The sequence below is a fragment of the Salmo salar genome, chromosome ssa12 (assembly GCF_905237065.1).
Source record: "Salmo salar chromosome ssa12, Ssal_v3.1, whole genome shotgun sequence".
In the NCBI taxonomy this organism is placed as follows: domain Eukaryota; kingdom Metazoa; phylum Chordata; class Actinopteri; order Salmoniformes; family Salmonidae; genus Salmo; species Salmo salar.
This window is the reverse complement of record NC_059453.1, coordinates 52,442,663-52,457,525: the sequence shown is the minus strand read 5'-3', so window position 1 is coordinate 52,457,525 and position 14,863 is coordinate 52,442,663. Positions and strand designations below refer to the sequence as shown.

General features: G+C 42.3%; 1 protein-coding gene across 3 annotated transcripts in view; it reads left to right on the top strand.

Annotated features, from left to right (window-relative positions):
* Nucleotides 1–14,863, top strand: part of wnk2 (WNK lysine deficient protein kinase 2) — a 66,551-nt gene that overhangs the window by 31,662 nt on the left and 20,026 nt on the right. For all 3 annotated transcript variants that reach the window (XM_014131969.2, XM_014131966.2, XM_014131971.2), the window contains exons 10-17: nucleotides 99–284; nucleotides 3,131–3,283; nucleotides 7,956–8,285; nucleotides 9,124–9,176; nucleotides 9,562–9,724; nucleotides 10,092–10,208; nucleotides 10,847–11,017; nucleotides 11,186–11,228. In XM_014131969.2, coding sequence (XP_013987444.2) covers nucleotides 99–284; nucleotides 3,131–3,283; nucleotides 7,956–8,285; nucleotides 9,124–9,176; nucleotides 9,562–9,724; nucleotides 10,092–10,208; nucleotides 10,847–11,017; nucleotides 11,186–11,228 — 1,216 coding nt within the window. The remainder of the gene's footprint in view (nucleotides 1–98; nucleotides 285–3,130; nucleotides 3,284–7,955; nucleotides 8,286–9,123; nucleotides 9,177–9,561; nucleotides 9,725–10,091; nucleotides 10,209–10,846; nucleotides 11,018–11,185; nucleotides 11,229–14,863) is intronic.

The window sequence follows — 14,863 nt, the reverse complement described above, 5'->3', positions numbered from 1 at the left end:
TCTTTGCTCCTGTGAAGAAAAATGATGATTCTATATGATGTGTTCTTGATAATATTTGTCATAAACTGAAAGACTGCCTTTTCCCCTGTGTGTTCCAGCCCAGTGCAGGGTGGATCCAGGCCCAGGCCCAGGCTCAGGCTCAGCCAGCCTCTGCTCCAGCCACCCCAGGGCCTCCAATACATCAGAACGGCCCCACGGCCCCACAGAGCTTCCCAGCTGCTGCCCCTCTCACCACTGTACAGGCACAGGCGCAGCCTGCTGTTACAGCCCAGTCCAGCCACGAGGTAAGGATCTGTTCTGAATCTAACACTTGGGTGTTAAGATGGCATCGTTTTACATGTCCGTAACCAATTGTGCTACTTTGTTCTGTTTTTTTTTGCTTTGTTTGTAACTTATTTTGTACATAATGTTGCTGCTACCGTCTCTTATGACCGAAAATAACATCAGAACTGGGATTACTCACTGGAAAAAGCTTTTTCCTTTAACGAGTCCGATGAGAAAGATATACTGCTCTCCCGGGAACAGGCCCAGATCCACGTCATTTGCATGAAGTAAAGACGAAGGAAAAGAGGACGCAGATCGGGCTGCCTTTTGAGAATCGTAGGCGAGCGAGTAAACTCCCACTCCCAACAGTTCTACTTGCTATCATGCAATCATTGGAAAATAAAATTGATGAGTTACGATTATCCTACCAACGGGCCATTAAGAACTGTAATATCTTATGTTTCACCGAGTCGTGGCTCAACCACTCAACCAACTCTATAAGGCCATAAGCAAACAAGAAAATGCTCACCCAGATGCAGCGCTCCTAGTTGCCGGGACTTTAATGCATGCAAACTTAAATCAGTTTTACAAAATGTTTACCAGTATGTCACATGCCTTTACTCCACACATAGAGATGCATACAAAGCTCTCCCCTGCCCTCCATTTGGCTCCTGATTCCTGCTTACAAGCAAAAACTAAAGCAGGAAGTACCAGTGAATCGCTCAATGTGGAAGTGGTCAGATGACGCGGATGCTACGCTACAGGTTTTGCTACCACAGAATGGAATATGTTCCGGGATTCATCCAATGGCATTGAGGAGTATACCACCTCAGTTATTGGCTTCATCAATAAGTGCATCGACGACGTTGTGACCGTACGTACATATCCCAACCAGAAGCCATGGATTACAGGCAACATCTGTATCAAGCTAAAGGCTAGAGCTGCCGCTTTCAAGGAGCGAGATACTAATCCGGACGCCTATAAGACATCCTGCTATGCCCTCAGACGACCCATCAAACAAGCAAAGCATCAATACAGGATTAACATTGAATCCTACTACACCGGCTCTGACGCTCGTCGGATGTGGCAGGGCTTGAAAAATATTACGGACTACAAAGGGAAACCCAGACGCGAGCTGCCCAGTGACGCGAGCCTATCAGATGAGCTAAATGCCTTTTATGCTCGCTTTCGAGGCAAGCAGCACTGAAGCATGCACGAGAGCACCATATGTTCTGGATGACTGTGTGATAACGCTCTCGGTAGTCGATGTGAGCAAGACCTTTAAACAGGTCAACATTCACAAAGCCACAGGGCCAGATGGATTACCAGGATGTGTACTCAAAGCACGCGCTGACCAACTGGCAAGTGTCTTCATTGACATTTTCAACCTCTCCCTAACTGAGTCTGTAATACCTAAATGTTTCAAGCAGACCACCATAGTCGCTGTGCCCAAGGAAGTGAAGGTAACCTGCCTAAATGATTTCCGCCCCGTGTCACTCACATCGGTAGCCATGAAGTGCTTTGAAAGGCTGGTTAGGGCTCACATCAACAGCATCCTCCGGATATCCTAGACCCACTCCAATTCGCATACCGCCCCAACAGATCCACAGATGACGCAATCTCAATCACACTGCGCTTTCCCACCTGGACAAAAGGAACACCTATATGTGAGAATGCTGTTCATTGTCTACAGCTCAGCGTTCAACACCATAGTGCCCATGAAGCTCATCACTCAGCTAAGGACCCTGGGACTAAACACCTCCCTCTGCAACTAGATCCTGGACTTCCTGACGGGCCGCCCCCAGGTGGTAAGGGTAGGCAACAACACGTCTGCCACACTGATCCTCAACACGGGGGCCCCTCAGGGGTGTGTACTTAGTCCCCTCCTGTACTCCCTGTTCACCCACGACTGCGTGGCCAAACACGACTCCAACACCATCATTAAGTTTGCTGACGATACAACAGTGGTAGGCCTGATCACTGACAATGATGAGACAGCCTATAGGGAGGAGGTCAGAGAACTGGCAGCTTGGTGCCAGGACAACAACCTCTCCCTCAATGTGAGCAAGACAAAGGAGCTGATCGTGGACTACAGGAAAAGGTGGGCCGAACAGGCCCCCATTAACATCAATGGGGCTGTAGTGGAGCGGGTCGAGAGTTTCAAGTTCCTTGGTGTCCACATGACCAATGATCTTTCATAGTCCAAACACACCAAGACAGTCTTGAAGAGGGCACGACGAAACCTTTTCCCCCTCAGTAGACTGAAAAGATTTGTTTTGAGTTCCCAGATTCTCCAAAAGTGAATTTTTTACTTTACTTTATTTGATAAATATTTTCTTAACTCTTCATTAACTGCACTGTTGGTTAAGGGCTTGTAAGTAAGCATTTCACGGTAAGGTTTACACTTATTGTATTCGGTGCATGTGACAAATAAAGCTTGATTTGACTTTTTGATTTAAATGTGAGTGTAAATATGAGATGTGCTAGTTTGTTGGACTCTCATTGACAAAATCCTGACCATCCAGTCAGATGCTGTCCGTCCCCAGGCTCCTGTTTAATAAGCAGAGATGATAGTGGCTGTGATTTTTGTTGTTCTCAGCTGTGTGTGTGTATGTGTGAGCCCAGAGCTTTGTGTATGTTTATGTGTGTGTGTCCAGTCAGACGCTGTGACCGAGGGTGTGTGTTCCAGTCAGACAGACTGTTTGGCAACTAGACTTGGTGACTGGACAGGCAGAGTGTATGAGAAGCAATATATTATGTTTGTGGAACAGGACAGATATAGATGTTCAATTAACTTCGTCATGAATTTTACTCACCCTGCCTGTCCTTCTCCTCCTCTCTCTCTCTCCCTCTCTCCCTACCACAGTTGTCCGCCAGCCAGCCTGTACCTCAGCAGTGCTCTGACATCACCATCAGTCTTGCCCAATCAGCTGCCTGCCTGGGAAGCAAGGCTTCTACCCCTCTACAGCAGCCTTCCCAGGCCACGCCCCCTCTCCAGCCACTGCAGATCAGCTCACAGGTGGGCAGTAGGTTTGTTCGATTTTGGGGGGATTTCATTAGAATCTCTTTAAGACCTTGTTCAGACTAAGTCCTTAAACATTTAAATACAATGTATAATACAATGACATGTTCACATAGAACACACTGTTACAAACAACAGACATAATACATTGACAGGTAAGAAAAACATAACATATACAAACTCTGACAGTCTGAAAAGATAGATTGGTTCCTTCATCTGCCCTAGTCCTGCACAACCTTCCAAATGATTATGTTCAACTGGTTCTAAAGTATTGTTTGAATTTATATATTGAAAAGGAGAAGGTGCAACACTTTCTCACCATAAAATTATATATATATTTTTTTTTCAAGGTTAAAAGCTTAACGTTTCGGCCTGCAATGGCCTTCATCAAAATCAGAATATATATTGAAAGGTTTCTGGTTTGCTCAGATAAATTATTCCAATTCTTCATTGCTCTTACCAACTGAACCCTGTTGTGAATGGAGTTTGGCCATTTTTGGCCATTTTTAAATGGTGTACTCTGAAACAAAATAAGCATTTCTTTTTATTTTGTATTATCTTATTGATTGATGACCACCCAAGAGCATTGTGCATAACTACAACAAAGGAATCGTATCCCCACCTTAGAACTTGTTGCTTTTTTCGTTTGCATTCTGCAGCCTCCTAATGTCACGTGCTGTTGCATTTCCCCACACCACAGAACAGTAGATCACCTGACTCTCAATTAATGCTTGGGTTGTTTGCTTAAGAATCTTTCCCTGTAAATATTTTGCTATCCTTCTGACCATGCATGCAGTTTTAATTATTTTCTTACATAGATTAGTTATTTGAGACAACAATGATAAGCAGTTGTCTAGCTGTACCCCTAGTAGTTTGGTTTCCACTTCCTTAATTTGTATTCCCCCCATGCTTAATCGCATCCCATGTTGTGTCTGCTTTTTCCAGACCAACATAACCTTGGTTTTCTTAGCGTTCATAACAAGTTTGTTCCGGCAGACCCATTCCCTGATATTTCCCTGATCTACTTGTAGAGCTCGCTGTACCTGTTCAACAGATTGTCTTGATGTATAGATTGTAGTATAATCTGCAAATATAGTACCTTGAGTTTCAGGTAAGGACACAGCTTAGCATGCTTCAATACATTTGGAAATTGTCTCTTTTCCAGTGACCAATTAGATATGTATTTCAGTGGAGCTGCAATCTGGGGAGCAGCATACCGAAGTGTAAAATTGTCTAAGATCATAACCTGTAGATTTACCATTGGGTAATGACTTCAATAGGTTTAACACCTCTACTGACACCAGCAGTTTTTTAGCTCATGATATGATCATCATTTCATTGGACAATAGCTTGTTTGGAAGAATGGATGTTTACATGATCTCTCAGTAAATTTGTTTTATTTGTAAAACATTTTTTTTTCAATCAGCAAAATGATTGGCAATGTCAGCTGGTTTTGTTATTGTTCTCTCACCAATCTCCACAGTAGATGAGCATAATGAGAGAGATGGTGGTCATTCTGTAGCATTCTGTAACATTCTGTAGCCTGATTTATATCATCCTCCAGATGCAGTGCCTTTAGAACATATTTATATCCCTTGACTTATTCAAAATGGATTAAATATACATTTTTCCCACCCATCTATACAGAATACCCCAAAAATGACAAAGTCAAAAAATATATATAATGAAATACAGAAATATCTCATGTACATAAGTATTCACAACCCCGAGTCAGTACTTTGTAGAAGCACCTTTGGTGGCGATTACAGCTTTGAGACGTCTTGGGTATGTCTATCAGCTTTGCATATCTGGATTTGGGGATTTTCTCCCATTCTTTCTTGCAGGTTTACTCAAGCTCTGTTAAGTTAGATTGGGAGCAGCGTTCAACAGCAATCTTCAAGTCTTCCCACAGTTTTTCAATGGGATTGAAGTCTGGGCTTTGGCTGGGCCACTCAAGGACTTTCACATTCTTGTTCCAGCGATGCTTTGGCTGTATGCTTGGGGTCATTGTCCTTTTGGAACGTAAATCTTCACCCCAGTCTGAGGTTGTTTGTGCCCTGAAGCAGGTTCTAATTTGCCTGTATTGGTCTCCATTCATTGTCCCCTCTATCCTTACCAGTCTCCCAGTCCCTGCCACTGAAAAGCATCCCCATTGCATGATGCTGTCACCACCATGCTTAGCAGTAGGGATGGTGTTAGATGGATGATGGGCTGTGCCTGGTTTTCTCCAGACATAGCGCTTTGCATTCCAGCCAAAGAGTTCAGTTTTTGTCTCATCAGACCACAGAATCGGTCTTTCACATGCCTTTTTGCAAACTTCAGGCGTGCTGTCATGTGCCTTTTTCTCAGGAATGGCTTCCGTCTGGCCACTCTCCCATAAAGCCCAAATGGGTGAAGTACTCTGTTGACCATTGTTCTTCCAGCAGATTCTCCCATTTCAGCCAAGGAACTCTGTAGTTCTGCCAGAGTGGTCATTGGGTTCTCTGACCAAGGTCATTCTTGCCCAGTTGCTCAGTTTGGTCAGGTGTGCTTCTTTCTAAGTCATGTCCAAGCAATTGAATTGTCCACAGGTTATCACCAATCAAGTTGTAATGACATCTCAAAGATGATAAAAGCAAATCCATAATCACCTGACCTCAACCCAATTGAAATTGTTTCGAATGAGTTGGACTGCAGAGTGAAGGAAAAGCAGCCAACAAGTGCTCTGCATATGTGGGAACTCCAAGACTGTTGGAAAAGTATTCCAGGTGAAGTTGGTTGAGAGAATGCCAAGAGTGTGCAAAGCTGTCATCAAGGCAAAGGGTGGCTATTTTGAAGAATATAAAATATATTTTGATTTGGTTAACACTTTTTTGGTTTCTATATGATTCCTAATGTGTTATTTCATGGTTTTGATGTCGTCAATGGCTTCTGAAGCATCCAGTGTGTTTGCAGGCAGAGCAAAGAAAATAAACAAAACATTGGATGTATCTTTCCAGAACTATACAGGCTGTCAGTAGATACACCCAATACAAAAATGTAATTAAACGATTCTGTACTCCTGGCAGTTATATTTAACTATTTGCCACAAACAATTCACTTTAGATTGCACTACCTGCTCACAGAGGGGTTGTTTCTCTATAATGTGTAGATTCTCGCTTGACAGACTCATGGCGCTTATGCAAAACAGATCTATCATGTATATTTGATCATAACTGTAGAGGCACAATCCATAAGCAAGTAATACGTAATGAGAGTAACAAGTAAGAAAAGTGCCCTGGAGGACTGACAGCTAGGGAGGGTATTTGTGAGTGCACACATACTGCAAAACCAATGAAGAAGAGGAACCAGGTGCACTCAATGGTGAAAATCAAACAACTTGTTTTGTTTGTTTTTGTTTTGTTTCTGGTCCATTGTGTTTGTACTTTGTTCTGTTACCACTGGGGACACATAATTTATGGATTGGGCCTTTAAGTAAGGGATAACGATCAGGAGTTGTGTTCACTCCTAATCTAAACTGATATCTTTGGAGAAACAGAGATTAAAGCTGTGTGTTTATTACGTTCTCATTATGTTGCTCTGTTTATTTAGCTATTTCCATTTTATTTATTTTTTTGCCCTACCCTGTCATGCCAACAGGTTGGAGGGGGAGTGTCGCTGCACAGCTATTTTCAGATATCTCCAGAGATGGTCGATCGAGTTCAAGTCCAGGCTCTGGCTGAGCCACTCATGGACATTCAGAAACTTGCCCCGAAGCCACTCCTGCGTTGTCTTGGCTGTGTGCTTAGGGTGTTTGTCCTGTTGGAAGGTGACCCTTCGCCCCAGTCTGAGGTCCTGAGCACTCTGGAGCAGTTTTTCATCAAGGATCTCTCTGTACTTTGCTCCGTTCATCTTTTCCTCAATCCTGACTACTCTCCCAGTCCCTGCCGCTGAAAAACATCCCCACAGCATGATGCTGCCACCACCATACTTCACCATAGGGATGGTGCCAGATTTCCTCCAGACTTGTCACCTGGCATTCAGGCCAAATTGGAGTTCAATCTTGGTTTCATCAGACCAGAGAATCTTGTTTCTCATGGTCTGAGAGTGCTTTAGGTTCCTTTTGGCAAACTCCAAGTGGGCTGTCATGTACCTTTTACTGAGGAATGGCTTCCGTCTGGCCACTCTACCACAAAGGCCTGATTGGTGGAGTGCTGCAGAGATGGTTGTCCTTCTGGAAGGTTATCAGAGTGACAATCGGGTTATTGGTCACCTCCTTGACCAAGAGCCTCTTCACCGACTCCAATCAAGGATGATCAATGAGTCTCATAGCAAAGGGTCTGAATACTTATGTGATAAGGTATCTGTTTTTATTTTTAATAATTTGCAAAAATGTCAAAAAAACGTTTTTTGCTTTAGAATTGTGGGGTATTGTGTGTAGATTGATGAGGATTTGTATGTATTTAATCAATTTTAGAACAAGGTTGTAACAACATTTGGAAAAATGTCTGAATACTTTCCTAATGCACTGTAAGCTGGCTTTATAAAACCTTCCAAATACGTTGGCTTTACATTTTGACTATGTTGGAATATGGATAGTAACTGTAGCACAGCACATAACATACATTTGGATAAACAAGTAGGTTGTACTGTGTCTTTAGCAGCAGTAGCAAAGAAGGTTCTGTAATACCTGAGTCATTCCTCCTTCCAGGTCCAGTCTGGTGCCCCTCAGGACCCCCATGGAGAGGCTCAGGTGTCGGCCCCTGCTCCGCTCCACCCCGTCCATCCTGCCATCCTCTCCCCACCCTGGAGGGCCGAGTTGGTGGACCCCGAACCTGCTGCTGCAGCCGGGTCTGACCAAACTGTCCCTGAGAGCCCAGCCCGGGTCCCACGCCTGGCTCCGGTTCCAGCTGCAGCCCTGAAGCCCGCTGGCATCCAGATAGCAGCCCCAGTGCCTGACGGTTTCAGCTTGTCCACGACTCAGCAGAACCTGGACACTGCATCTATGTCCACCTCTTACCAACCTGAGACCAGCCAAGAGGTAGCTATTCACCACACAATTATCAACCGTTTCTACAGTACAGTACACTCTTAGAATTAGTGGTTACTCGAGGAACCATGGATATCCTCAAGGAACCCCTGGAGTTCCTCAAGGAACCATTGCTAGTTAATGGTTTATATTTGCATCTTCCGTTACTTGAGGGATTCTTGGAGGAACCTTTAATGGTTCAATGTAGCAACGGGTTCCTGGAGGAACCCTGGAGTGGAGGCATGGCTTTACAATAGATCGTTTTTTTGGCTACCCGTTAGAGTAAATGTAATCAGCAATGTTAATATGATTAATATTATATTAGAATAAAATACGCATACATATTCAAGGAACATTTTATTTTGCAGTGTACAAACTTAACACGATAAACAGGAATGACTACGCTAACAAGTGACCAAAAATAATGATTTGAAAGTCACACCTCCATCAAGCCACAATCAGAGAGGCTGCCACCTTTGCAATATATTATTAAAAAGGTTTAAAATTTAACCCCTCCCATCACAAAACACAGGGGTTTCTCGAAGAACCTTTTTCAACTGGAAAGGTTCTTCTAGGCGCCTTGACTTCCAAGAGAGTCCAGATACAACTCTAACTCTACTACAACGCACAGCACATACTGTGTACAGTACTCGTACATGCACCAGTGCACTCTTTTCTTGTGTGTGCACTGCTATGCACTGCCCATATTGTAAATGCAGGCTGCGTCCCAAATGGCACTCTATTCCCTACGTAGGCGCTGGTCAAAAGTGGTGCCATTTGAGACCCAGCCAAACTCTAAACCCTGTGACATGTTCTTGTGAATCCAACAACCCCATTGTTTTGCCTTCAGGAGCCACTGCAAGAGAAACCCATGGCGTTTCACAGTTACCCAGGCTATGACAGGTGTGTGGCCATACCTTCTGAGCTTGACTAGTGTTGTTGAAATGTTCTTCCCCAACAATGGCTATAGTGGGTACTGTGTACGGTATAGGGGCTGTAGTGTGTGACCGTGGTGTGGACACCTGGCCTTGTCAATAGTGAATACTTTCTCACTGAAATCTTAAAGGGATAGTTCACCCAAGTTATAAAATGACATATTGGTTTCCTTGCCATGTAAGCAGTCTATGGACAAGGTCAGACAGCAATCCATCCTTAGGTTCAGGGTAACTATATCTTTAACCTAAACACCAGTTACTACACCAGAGTCCCATCTTAATGACACACAGAGGGACCGAGAGAGAGAATGTGTTAGAAGTATTGTTTAACTCTTTCACATCCCTGTCTTTAGCTTCAACTCAGACGTAGCGTCGGGTAAGGAGATGAGTGATGGCTGCGATGGCTCGGCTAGCGGCGGGAAGGGGGACGGGAAGACCCGGAAACACCACCGCAAATCGGCCCGCACACGCTCCCGCCAGGAGAAGACCAACAAGCCCAAACTGAGCATGCTCAATGTAAGTCTGTCCGTCCACACTGACCACAGCTCCGAACTGGCCAGTGCACAATAATCTTATTGTGTTACTTTTTATAATTACTTTTTATTTTAGTCTACTTGGTAAATATTTTCTTAACTGTTCTTGAACTTCTCTGTTGGTTAAGGGCTTGTAAGTAAGCATTTCACGGTAAAGTCTACACTTGTTGTTTTCGGCACGTGGGAAAAATAAAGTTTGATTTGATTTGCTCAACGTTTTAGCCGTTCATAAGCTATTCAGTTAGCCCAAAGGGGAGAAGTTTGAAACTGAAATGACAATTTATACTGTATATTCAAAGTATATGCATATTCATACTTTCACATTCAAAGTGATTTCTCCTTCCCCTTAGGTGTGCAACACAGGTGATAAGATGGTGGAATGCCAGCTGGAGACTCACAATCACAAAATGGTGACCTTCAAGTTCGACCTGGATGGAGATGCTCCGGAGGAGATAGCCATTTACATGGTGAGGTCATGACCTTGGCAGACCGTCCTACGTCCCAAATTATACCCTATTCCCTTTAGAGTGCACTACTTTTGGCCAGGGTCCATAGGGCTCTGGTCCAAGTAGTGCACCATGTAGGGCATAGGGTGCCGTTTGGGACGTAGACCCGGGTGCAAAAAAAACGACTTGAAGTCATTTCAAATTCTTTATCTGTGCTTGTTTGAGCATTCCTGGCTTAATGGGTGAATTAGAATAGTCACAAAACTGCGAAGCCTGCCCATCTGGCTCTCCGGTCAGGCTAGAGCAAATGCTCAAAAGATTTGAAGGATTTCAAATAGTATTTGACCCCAGGTCTAGACAGAGGTCCTCTGTCTGTCTGGGATGTCCTGGGAAAAGCTATTTTGAGAGCTTCAAATAGATCTTTTAATATTTAAATAGGGCCACCAAGCTCAAATGCTTTACAGCAGAAGATCTTATAAATGAGTATTCTGCTCGGTCATCCAGTTCATTATCAATCCCCTTGTAATCGTACCTTTCCTGTATTGAAATGGTATACTTACATTATGATTGTTCCTGAAGTGCTATCACTTCTTCAGTATTCTTGTTTTGGCATTATTATATTGTTTGTAGTTACATTGTATGTGTGTGTGTGTCTGTAGGTGGAGAATGGCTTCATCCTGCCCATAGAGAAGGAGATGTTCATTGACCAGCTGAAAGACATCGTGGACAAGGCTGAGGACATGCTGAGTGAGAACATGGAGGGAGAGACGGCCTCCGCCCTGGGGGGCAGTCCCCAACTGGGACACAACTCTGGGGGGCTGGGGGGAGAGGTGAGGGGGGGGCATCCCAATCACAAGTCCCTCACACACAGACGCTAACATACTCACATGGATGTTTATTCAGAAGCCACACGCATGAAATGCGCACACACACACACACACACATTTAATACATCTCTCACATGTCTGTTTTCTGTCTTCCTCTCTATCTCTCTGAAGATTCAGCAGCCCGGAGCACACCATCCTGTTTATCAGCAGAATGGTAATGCCTCACTTCTCTCTCTCTTTTTCTCTCTCTCTCATCTATCCTGTATCTATTCTATAGTGGATACTATTCAACTTGTTACAAATTGTGCAATAATTTTGGAACATATATAGTAATGGAACTTAGCATTTTGAGCCTGGGACACGGTTCACGACTAAACTGTTGTCATCAGCCTACAGTTCTAAGATCAGTAAAGCATATGGTTGATGTGTATTGTCCAATCACTGTTGTACCCGTTTCTCACCTTCTGATATTTTATGGTTTGAACAATTGAATATGTGAATTTTCAGGATGAATCAAACCACTGTATTTTTGATTTACCAATATATTTAGTGCGTAAAGGCTCTCCATACCGTTTTTTTTATGATTCATAAACACTTTTCTAATCCTAAATAATCTACAAGGTCAGAGTGTTTTTAAATCTATTGGTGCTAAAAAGGAGACGAATATATATGTATTTCGATGGCTTTCTTTAATTTTTCGTTAATGTTCATAACCCTTTTTCTCTCGATAGCCTATATTCTAATTCATTCTGTTGTGAAAATTCAAATGAGGAGTGCACTGGCAAATTTAGTTATTGCACACGCGCACTTCACAGAGTAGGCGTTCCCTAACGGAAATATGCAGATACATGCTAGAACAGGAAAATAGGATCTTGCTGGTTTGTGCTTGGCTCTGCCCACTTCCTTGCTTGTTCTGCCCACTATGACTCTTTTGTTTCCATTGGAAACGACTGGCAGTGGTCTATCTTGGTTTAAATAAAAAAATTGAAGCTGGGTTGTCCCTCCTGTCATTTCATTCGCTCTTCCGACTGTCCATCAACTCCTTGCTGAACCATAATTCACAGCCACCAAAATGCCAGAAATCCTTACATCGTAGCGCAAGTGGTTTTGTCGTCAATCACATTCAGAAATTGATGTATAGCCAGTAATCTAAAATAATTCATACAAAGACACACTTTCTGTTTGTCATAGACGGACAAGAATAATATGAGATGAAAGGCGAGTTCCTAACGAGTTCAGGAAGCCGAGTTCCTAACGAGTTCAGGAAGCCAAGCTAGGGCTCTGTGAGACGTTCACAGTGATCGGGGCAGACGTTTTGATCAAGCGAGACCTTAAGAAAATATACACATTTTCTCTGACACTAAGCATACAAATATGTTTTTTTTTACAGTTATAAGGATGGTGAAATCTTATAGTTAGTCATTTTATAATTTGATAATACTGTATTTAGAAAGCATGTACGTCATTTCAAGCCAGTTTTGTTGAATAGGAAATGCATCATATATAATATTATTTTCATATTTTTATTATATTTGTACTGTGTACATGAGCTCTTGTCTTCAAAGTGATAACACATCAGCAACTTTATTTTTTAACCAGAAAGGTGAGATGCAGTATTACTAGTTATTGTTTATGGCCCTCTCCTGATAAATAATACTTTTTGGGGAGTACTTAGATGACATTTTCAATTACATTTAGTTACATTTCGCTGTTTTTTTATAGACCTGCTCTGAAACTCGGGGGACTAGTAAGTATTTTTTAAACCTCCAATTTGGGCTGGATGTGTCAATGTGTAGTTCTACATGCATAATCTATGAGCAAAATTACTGTTTTACCCCAATTAGCCACGAAATCCCTAATTTGGGCCAACCCCCTAGCAATTTGTGTTTCAGCCAATTAACTTCAGCCCCTCACCATTTGAGTGACAGCTAGCAAGATGCACACATAGCAAAGCGAGAGAGAGAGAGAGCAATGATGTGGTGCACATATAGTATGTGAGGTAGTATGCAATTTTCGGGGACCACTTTTGGCTTTTGAGTACTACTTTCAGAACTACTGGCTAAAAAGTATACAAAAGTATGGTTGAATTAAATGTATTCAGATCACGCAAGGGAGCAACTCCTCCAAAACCTGTTATGCACCTTGGTTATTCCATGTCGTTTCATCAAGCCACGACACCCACCAACCTCAAATTTTTTGGAAAACTTTTTTGTAATTAGAAACAGCATTAATGTAACATAACTTTGTTGAAATTTTATTCGATTTTTGATAAATTAAGCTAATTGTTTGCACCCAAATTGGCCCTTTTTAATTTAGGGATTTACATAATATTCAATAAATAACCACCCACGGACCCCCACACCAATCAAACCCCAACAACCAGTATATATTATCAGTTCTCTGTGTCTGTAATATAGAGCTGCAGCTTGGAGTATTGCTTCTTCATCCCTTGTAATGTATTCTGTGTGAATCTGGTGATGTTTTGTCCCCGTTTGGAGAAATTAGCCATTGAAACTTGCACTAACTTTCGCGACTTTGCTTGTATTATTTACCATAAATTTGTGTGAAAATGTCAGATTTTGCCCACTAGATGCCGCTGCTCCTGCTACTGCCAGCACACATTGCTGTCCATTTTGCTGGTCTCTTGTTTTTAATAAATGGATCAACTTAATTTATTTTCATCATGAGTAATCATGATGAAAATAAATTGTATGGTCAAGCCATTCCTCCATGAAAGCAATTACGTTTGTCTTTCTCTTAGCAACCTTTTGAATAATCCTACAAATGGCAGCTCTCTGCGCTCTGGTGCAATTCTCATAAAAATTCCAAAACTTTGATGGAGAAATGGGCTAGTGTCTAAAATGTTGTGACAACCGTAATAAAATAATACAATTATAAACAATTATTTGTCCACTAGATGCATGGCAGGTGTATGTTTGTCAGTATAATTATTAGAAAACATCTATATATGTAGTGTGATTAGTGACATTTACCATTAAATCCAACTCAAAACCATTACCATTGCAAAACACTGTGTGTTTGGGACTTTTACCATTGAAGCCTGTTAGAGACTATAACATTAAAACCATTAGAACTATTTTAGCCTAATGGTTGCTTGTTCGCCAGGAATGGTCTAACAAATCCAGACCTTTTTGAAGGGAGTAAACCACACACAGAGGGGCTATTTCCTGGACACAAATCAAGCCTAAGAGATAGACAAACGGAATTGCTTTCATGAAAGACTGGCTTGAATTGTAAAGATCACCATACCATTTGTTTGTCATCATGAGCAAAAGCTATTGGTGGCTTTCTGGCCAAAGTTGGGGAAAAAATGTTGTGGTCCATTTAATTAACAAAAGAGACCAGCAAAATTGATAAAAGTGTGTGCTGCCAGTAGCAGGAACATCGGACAAAACTTGGTACTACCATACTAATTTATGTTAAGTAATGCTAGCGACTTCCATGGCTAATTTCTCTGAACAGCGGAAAAAACCCATCACCAGATTCACAGGGAATACATTACAAAGGATGACGAAGCAATACTCCAAGCAGCAGCTCCATACTACTTGTCAGACATAGAGAACTGATACTGTGTACTGGTTGTTGGGGGCTGGGATTGGCGTGGGGTGTGGGGGGTCCGTGAGTGGCTTTTGATCATTGTATTGGATTCCTCATGTCTTACTCATTGTTAGGAAGAATTATGTTCCAAATTGGATGTTAGGTACTATATTTATGGACGATTATAAGATTCATATATATTAAAATAGCCAAATTGGGCACCATCAATTAGCTTAATTTCGCAGATATCAAATAATATTTTAGGAATGTTAAACGTATCCGTTTCTAACT